The sequence below is a fragment of the Phyllobates terribilis genome, unplaced genomic scaffold, assembly GCF_046119375.1.
Source record: "Phyllobates terribilis strain yellow unplaced genomic scaffold, ASM4611937v1 Scaffold_11__3_contigs__length_659146591, whole genome shotgun sequence".
NCBI classification, from domain to species: Eukaryota; Metazoa; Chordata; class Amphibia; order Anura; family Dendrobatidae; genus Phyllobates; species Phyllobates terribilis.
The window spans coordinates 80,214,074-80,223,049 of record NW_027362771.1 but is presented as its reverse complement, the minus strand read 5'-3'; the positions used below and the strand labels follow the sequence as shown (position 1 = coordinate 80,223,049).

General features: G+C 33.1%; 1 protein-coding gene across 4 annotated transcripts; it reads right to left on the bottom strand.

The window, feature by feature from the left end:
• Positions 1 to 639: 639 nt before the first annotated feature.
• On the bottom strand, positions 640 to 7,410 carry NKX2-5 (NK2 homeobox 5). 4 transcript variants are annotated; one of them, XM_073650649.1, is made up of 3 exons: positions 7,066 to 7,410; positions 3,886 to 4,137; positions 640 to 1,635 (listed from the first exon to the last, which is right to left on the bottom strand). In XM_073650649.1, the coding sequence occupies exons 1-3, from the start codon at positions 7,133 to 7,135 to the stop codon at positions 1,031 to 1,033; spliced, it is 927 nt and encodes a 308-aa protein (XP_073506750.1). In that variant the 5' UTR covers positions 7,136 to 7,410; the 3' UTR covers positions 640 to 1,030. The 4 variants fall into 4 exon arrangements, with proteins under 4 accessions (XP_073506750.1, XP_073506752.1, XP_073506753.1 ...); XM_073650651.1 differs by lacking the exon at positions 7,066 to 7,410 and adding an exon at positions 4,303 to 4,388; XM_073650652.1 differs by lacking the exon at positions 7,066 to 7,410 and adding an exon at positions 4,231 to 4,364.
• Positions 7,411 to 8,976: the final 1,566 nt, after the last annotated feature.

Here is an 8,976-nt window from a genome sequence, read left to right as displayed (position 1 = left end):
TTTGTATTATTTCTATATATGCACATACATCCATACTTTACACAAGTGTCATAAAATAAATGTTTATTTCTCATGTTTTATGACCACAGTGCTTATCATTCAGTTTATTTTTCATGGGATCTTTCCAAGTTGTTTAGCTCAACATTCTATAAAAATGCATTCTGAATGTATGCAAAATATAACAAACAATACTAAAATGCATTATGTCATGTACACACATCAGAGAATAAAGCTAAAGAAAAAGAAAATAATTTAATAGATTTAAAAAAAAACAAAAAAAAAAACATTATTTACAACAAAATTTCAGATGAATTTTCTTCTGATCGCGCCCTAGAACTTCATGCACAAGGCCCACTGGTACCAACAGTAACAGACCTGCTGTTCTGCCATGAATTATATCATGGGCTCCCACGTGACGTAGACCTGAGTGGGTCAAACGTGGTGGAAATTTTCCATGTATATAATAACCAACATCATTTTAAGTTATCTGCTAATTATATTAAATCTCTGCTATCTTTTTCATGGTTTATAGCTTTGTAAATTCCAAACTAAACCTATTTACATTTTAGAGGCTTGTTGAGAATCTTCTATAGCGTAAATGATCATATACAGCGAGCAAACGTCTACAAGACAAAACTGTTAGGAATTGATTTTCTTTATTTTTAGCTTTTTAACATTCTCCCAGTAGTTATGGTCAGCGTGACTGTTTCGGTGAAAGTATTTATTGCTAAAGCCTTCTTGGATTAAATAAACCAATTGACACACTTGGATAATCTGTAAATATATTGGTGATGCTAACAAATGAACACTACACAACATAACGGATGAGGATCTTCTGTTTGCCAGTCCTGTCCAGCATGCCAGATTGTCCTTTGTTAATTCTCAATTTCCAATCTCACACCAAGGGATTAAAGTTGCATCTATTCTTTAGAAGATGCAGGACAGATATTTTTTTTCCCAATAGTTTCCAGTCTAAATAGTCCATGCCACCATTTTCATTAGTGCTTTCAGAATGGCCCCTAGCCAAGTTCTACCATGCCCGGATGCCATGGAGTGCAGATACACTGCTTGCTTGTTGAATGGGTGTCTGCACTGTGTTTAAGTCCCCCACACTAAAATTCATGAAGTTATTACCAGCAGAGGTTGGTTGCATGCTTGGCATGGATGAGTAACTGCAGTTGTAACTGCCACTGCATGCTGGATTACTGTAGTTGGAGTAGGGAGGATAAGTGTTGTAACTGTAAGGGTTAATACTGACATTATACGGGGAATTGTAGGGAGAGGACTCTCCTAAACAAGGTTTGCCATCTCTCACCAGAACTGGTACTGCTATCCTCCTGGGCGGTGGAAGGCCCACCATTTCCAAAGTCTGATCTTGTCTTTGTCTTTTACATTTGTACCTTCTGTTCTGGAACCATATTTTCACCTGTGTGGATGTGAGCTTCAAAACATTGGCTAAATGGTCTCTCTCAGGGGCTGACAGATATTTCTGCTGTTTGAATCTTCTTTCCAGTTCATAGACCTGGGCTTGTGAGAACAGTACCCTGGGCTTTCTCCTTTTTCTTTGCCTTGGTCTGTCTGGGTCCTCCAATTCTCGCTTATCAGTTTCCAAATTTTTCTGCAAAGAGCAGAGATCTATAAAAATAAAAGAAATATTAATAGATGGTAAAAATATATCTACCTATCTATCTATCTATCTATCTATCTATCTACTATCTATCTATCAATCTATATCTTATACAGGAGAAAAAGTGGTCACACTCCAAACATTCATGCCAAAGGTACACAACATTTCGGCTCAAGGTGTGAGCCTTTCTCAAGCCTTGCTCTATATCCTATCTATCCATGTCAGTTAGTAAAAGTAAGGCTAAGTTCACACCTGCATTTGGGAATTCTGTATATATCCCAATGGATTAGTTGTAAAACTAATATAACTTATGGAAACAGAAGCAGAATGGCCCCATTGCATACACTATTATAGGATCCATCTGAGTTCTGTTTTGTGTCAGTTTCTGAACATAATTTTTTTTTATGCGATGTGTTTTTATTTTTTATTTTAAAAATGAATACATAACAAAACTCAGATTGATCCCTTGATAATTAGTAATGTCCCTCTGTTTCCATCAGTTATGCAACAAATCCAATTTGGAGATAAATTCCATTTGGCATTCTGCTTGTCAGACAAAGAGAGTGCCAAAATGCAGGTGCGGACCCAACCTAAATTTTGTGCTGCATGGACCTAAATTTTATTTTGTGCAATTAATCTCACTCATCTCTCATCAATGCTTAGTTTAGTATAATACTCAGTTTATAAAGTATATACACAAAAAAATCCTTTTTAAAGTAAAAGACCTATTGTACAAACAGTAAAAAAATTACTAAAATTGATATTGTTATTTTGTGTCATGAATGTTTTATTCTTTGTTTTTTCCAGCTCCTTTAAATTAATGAAATCCTTTATAATAAATACATAAATATTAAAAACATATCCTGACTGATGCAGTGATACATTTTGCATTTGGCAACAGTCTGCACCTCATGGAAATTAATAGGTTGTGGCCAAGGTTCTGTTCCATTACTCATATTTTAATCCAGTGGCATCTAATAGGTATTTGGATCTTATTTATTCTTAAAAAAAAAAGAAAAAAAAAGAAAATTGGCAATGCTTTCTGACTGATAGGGTAGTGAGTGAAGTATTTTGGCATCAGTGTTCATGTCACAGAGATAAAAAGGATCTAACCAAGAATCTGTTTCATTACTTTTATTTATTTATGTATTTACTTATTTTTAGCTAAAGGAAATGTAAATTTAAATTCAGAAAAAAATTGCAATGAATAAAAATAAATTGCTATATACACATTTATACTAAAATTTTAGACATTATCATTAGCTTTATTATTATTATTATTAGTAGAAGTAGTAGTAGTAGTCTTATTATGTATTATTATTATTATAAATTTGTAGACAGAGCTCTGCCACTGATATTGTGATTGTCTTTGGTAATGAAATAATAATAAGAATAATCAGAATAATAACAATAGTTTTGCCAGGTTCAAGCAGTGAATATTAGTAGAGCAAGTTCAAACATTTACTCAGCTTTTTTTTATTATACAGCCATATAAACTGAAACACTTCTGTGGCTTATTGCTATTCTTGTATTATGTCTATAACGATATGATAGTAGCAATTATTGCAGTAGAAGCAATATGTCTTTGATATTAATATTATCATTATTATTATTATTATTTCATTACCAAAGACAATAACAAGTTCAGTAGCACAGCTCTGTCTACAAACTTATTTGAGTGATCTATTTAGATTTGTTTTACTATTCTAATTATTCTAACATAATTTATATCTCTGGAATAATTTTAACAATGTAGAAATATTAATAGTAATGGTAGTGAAATAACCTCATACAACCCATGAATACAAGGTTCCTATGCAATAACTCAGTAAATAGTGATAAACATAGTACATATAGTGTTCTATATGAGCATGTAGTGGAGACTATTTCTTCAGCATTGATTTCTGTGTCCAGATTTATAATGTTGGTAGAATTAATATTTTATTATAAATACTTGCCCTTGAACCATCTCGTATCAGTACACAGAAGACTACAGCAATTGGTGACAATTGTCAGTGAACTGTAGATACCTTTGAGTTTCTCCTGATTAGATTGGGATGATGATCACACTGACTAGTAAAACATTGGAAGCAATAACCGCAGAGTTAATTCAGAAAGGCTGTAGAGGTGGTTTTATGAAGCCTGATCAGAGATAGAGCCGGGTATTATGGGATCATTTACAGAGAGGCTGCCAGAGTTTGTAGGTTCTGGTTGACTTCCAGCCATCGATCACCCCCTTCCAATCTTCCCCTCCTTACCTTTCTTGTCTTCTTTGTGCTCCTTAGAAGAGTCCATTTCCATGTAGTTTTTAACAAAGAAGGATCCAGGGAAAGGAGAGGAGCCCTTATTGTTGTCCCTCTGAGACAGATCCTCAGTGAGCTCAGAAAGGCAGGGGGTCCCTGGATAGGACTCTTGTTTGAAGCTGGAGAGCATACATGAAGAAGTGTCCAGTCTGGGGGAGATGTCCATGGCAGAGAGGCCACTCTGATGCTGCTCTAAGTTCAGAATGTCTTTGACAGAAAATGGAGTAGAAGTCATGGGGCTGGCAAACATCATGGCACCAACACAAACACCAAATACAGACTCATGTACCCTCCCCAGACCTGAGAACTAGAGAAGGGCGAAACAGGATCCTCTTATCCTAGAAGCAGCTCATTCCAAGCAGCAGTCCTCACCTAGTAAGTGCTGGCCAGCCAGGGGCATCATCTCCATAAGGCTGGAGCAGGAGGAGGGCTCACAGCAGCCTGCAGGGGGCTAGCATTGGTCACACCCGGCCTGGTGACGCAGGGCCCCTCACATATAGCCCACCTAATATAGGCATCCAGCAAAACACAGACACTACTTTTAAAGGGGCTGACATATATTTCCATTAAAGTTACTTTTCAGTCCAGAAGTGCAACTTGTATCCTTTTCAGTATTTCTGGTATCCTATGGTACAATGCTGCTGCTGTAGGCGTATCCTCACTTTAACACATACTTCATCAATGAATTAACAAGTATATGTCTTCAATTATTGTTTTTTTTCCAGAACTGGATCAAGAAGATTCCAGGTCTATGTGTAGTCTTATTGATCAGCAGTGTAACCAGCATCAAGATATAAAACAGTGCATTTATACATCATGGCACATGTATATTCACACACATGCATGTAAGTGTGTGTGTGTATATGTGTGAATCCATACTGTGACATACAAATACATTATTTCATATTATTGTGATTATTATGTGATAATAATATAATGTAAATATATTTTTTTTCATATATATATATATAAATATAAAAAAAAAGTTTATATATTTATGTGTGTGTGTGTATATATGCATATATAAATAAAGTGTGTGTATATCTATGTGTATATATACAGTATATAAACTATATATATAAAGTTTATATATTTGTATATGTATATAGATATATATACACAAATATATATTTAAACTTTATTTGCATATATATATACACATAAATATGTCAACTTTCAATTTTATATATGAATATATATCTATATATATGCACATACATATCTATATTTACATATATAGATATATATATATATATACATATATAGATATATATACATATATATATTTATTTATTTCACATTGCTACTACTGTCGCTTTAACTTGTACTATAGTAAACGTTATCCATTTATAATGCCCTAATAATAGAGTTAGTGATATAGTAAACAGAATTGAAAAATAAATGAAGTTTTTAAATTAGATGCATTATATAAGTATCATATTGAATTATATCAAGCTATTAATTCGTGAAGCAGGTCACATTGTATCAGCGCAAGTATTATTCCCAGTGTGAGTGACCTCGTAGGGACCAGCAGTAGGTAATTATACTCCAAGATGCTTTACATTACTAGAAAGGCAATTACAGTTCTGGTTGTCTGGAGATATCTTTTGTGAATGAATGAAAATTACTCAATGTGAATTTAGTATGACATTATACTAGAAGTTAATCAGGTGAACAGAATTGTTTGTGTAGAGATAGACAGACAGACAGACAGACAGAGACATACAGATAGACAGACAGACATACAGATAGATAGATAGATAGATAGATAGATAGATAGATAGATAGATAGATAGATGATAGATAGATATATGGATAGATAGATAGATAGATAGATAGATAGATAGAATAGATAGATAATAGATAGACTCAAATAGTTTTACAATATACCAAACTTTTTGATTTCTACTTGTATGAACGCAGGTATTATTAACTTTATGATATTATTAATAGTATCATTATTTGCATTAGTAGCAGCAATCATTCTAGCACATTATTACCTATCTACAGCGGTGAGGCCAATGCTAGCCGTATATTGGCCAGTTATGTGGCTACTGCTATATTCGGCCGCCGTAGGTTTATTATCTCAGCCTGAGAATCCTGTAAAGTGGTAACATCCGTTTCAATTAAAATTCTTGCGGAAAATGGATGATAATGCCCTGTAGTATTTGTTAGTGAATCGGGTTCCCTGTCATAGCCGAGGCTGACACTTTAATAGATGAGTGTGGACAGACGCCTGAAATATGGCTATTTAATGGGCAAATGCAGCCATTATACCACCTACCAGCACCTACCAGTGTTATTCCTATTTCTTCTGAGCTGGACATTCTCTCACTGGATTAATATGTCCCTAATATTTATTCTAAATGCAGTGTTATTTACAGTGGTAATAAATAATATTATGTAGAATTAATGCTAATAGACTTGTTGTATTCTGTATTTATCATATAATTTTATGAATTTTCTATTCCTATGTTACAGGATTTATATGTAGTGTTTATTACACTGCTCCTATTGTGTACTAGTGAGTGTTTATTGTGTTCTATGCATGATTATGTTGTTTAATTACTTATTATAAAGTTTCTTATGCGATGTTATGTATAAATTATGTATTATATTTCTATGTAACTACTCTAGTTTTTTGTGCTTACTATATCACCACATATATTTTTTTTATTAATATACATTATATATGTATTATGTAGTTATTATGCACTAATGTACATATGATAAAGTATGTGACATCATATATGTATTATGTAGTCATACATCTAACAACTCAATTCAGTTCAATTCAATGAAATTCATAGAACATGCCATGCAGGTCCTAGAACAATTTCTAAAAGCACAATTTTGTCTTTCTTATTCAAACAGCACTAAGGGAAATGAACCTAATATATATTATTTATATATATATATATATATATATATATATATATATATATATATGCACATATATATAACAAATAATATTTATACATAGGTAATTTATATGTATATTTATACATGCAGATTAGTATGATGCATTTATTATATAGGCAGTAATGTGAGTAAGGTATTAGGGTATAATATGTACAGAACATCGAGAATTCAGTCCCGACTGTTGTTAAACCAAATGTGATTGACAGATCTTACCTCCTGTTCTCTGGAGGGGAATTCTGTGCAATGAAATTCTGCTATTTGAATAGAAGAATGGCAGCAGCATTCTCCTCCTGCGGAGCTGGGCATCGGACCCACAATCGTCCCCTTTCTCCTAGAACAGTCTGTAGAACAGGGCAATGCATTTTTAGAACTAGATCTATACCTGCATGGCATGCTCCATGTGTGCATCTGATGGGATGGCTTCTAAAAACCTTGTATAGGATTCACAGCAATACAGTGAAAAATAAATCTGGCAGTAGAAACTAATTCCTGAGGGATTTTGACTGATGCAGCATCATTATCTATTCTGTTACACTTTAGGTAATTATTGTGAGATTGATTACTATAGCTCCCTCTGATGAATGATGCCACCACCAAACTAGCTTTAGGAAATGTGGCTAATATGGCTGCCGTGTTACTATTAAATGCTACTTTCTGAATATGGTATGGTGGTGTGGTCAGTGTACTGAGCTGTATATACATATAGTCATCCCCTGTGATGGGTTCTTCACACAACTGACTTCTATAACTTGCATAACTCATCCTAAACTATAGGGACATATATCAAATCACCTTAAATAATTCACTGCATTACATTATAAAGGAAATTAATCTTCTGTATATCAACAAAACCTAATATTCTCTTTAAACCTTTGAGATAATCTGTGAGCATGACATATAATTACTCACATTCTAAATATATTAGATGAAAATCAGTTCATATAACAAAGGAAACAATGGTCATTAGCATACATTATTCATTTACACTTATTCCATACATATACAGCAGCCCACCACAGATTTTACTTACATTAGTCTTTACCCCAAATGAAGATCAATATCTAACCTATGCATATGTGTATGTGTCCATCCCTCTATCTATCTATCTATCTATCTATCTATCTATCTATCTATCTATCTATCTGTCTATCATCTATCTATCTATCCATCTCTCTATCCCTCTATCTATCTATCCCTCTATCTATCTATCTATCTATCTATCTATCTATCTATCTATCTATCTATCTATCTCATATCTATCTACTGTCTGTATATCTATCTATCTATCTATCCTTCTATCTATCTATCTATCTATCTATCTATCTATCTATCTATCTATCCATCATCTATCTATCCATATCTATCCATTTATCTATCCATATCTATCTATCTATCTATCTATCTATCTATCTATCTATTATCTATCTATCTATTTATCTATTTATCTATCCATCATCTATCTACCCATATCTATCTATTTATCTATCCATATCTATCTATTATCCATCTATCTATCTATCTATCTATCTATCTATCTATCTATCTATCTATCTAATAAGAAAAGAAGGCAGCACTCCAAAAATTGAGAAAAAAGAGGACTTTATATATATAAACTGGATATATAAATTGGACAACGGAGTCATTGTCTGGGAGGCTTTACACCCAACCTTCATTTCCGGTGCTGTTCCACTTTCTTGTCTAATATCTATCTATCTATCTATCTATCTATCTATCTATCTATCTATCTATCTATCTATCTATCATCTATCTATCTATCTATCTATCTATCTATCTATCTATTTATCTTTCGCTATCTAAGACAAGAGAAGTAACTGGAGGCAGCACACCAAAAATAAATGAAAAAAGTGCTTTATTTATTGGCCCATTGTGGAAAATATAAATTATAAAATTTTATATTGTGCCACAATGGGCCAGTATAAAAAAAAACACTTTTTTCATTTATTTTTGTTGTGCTGCCTCCAGTTCCTTTTCTTAACTAGATGGTTTGGTTGTTCCCGTTTCTGGTGCTGCATTGTTTTAAATGTTTTTTTTTTCTATCTATCTATCTATCTATCTATCTATCTATCTATCTATCTATCTATCTATCTATCTATCTATCTGTCT

Coding starts and splice junctions, on each gene's coding strand:
- NKX2-5 (XM_073650649.1), bottom strand. CDS start 7,135: ATGCTGCTGCCATTCTTCTATTCAAATAGCAGAATTTCATTGCACAGA. Junction 4,138..7,065: donor TCCCCTCCAGAGAACAGGAG/GTAAGATCTGTC, acceptor TTTCTGTCAAAG/ACATTCTGAACTTAGAGCAG. Junction 1,636..3,885: donor GCACAAAGAAGACAAGAAAG/GTAAGGAGGGGA, acceptor TTATTTTTATAG/ATCTCTGCTCTTTGCAGAAA.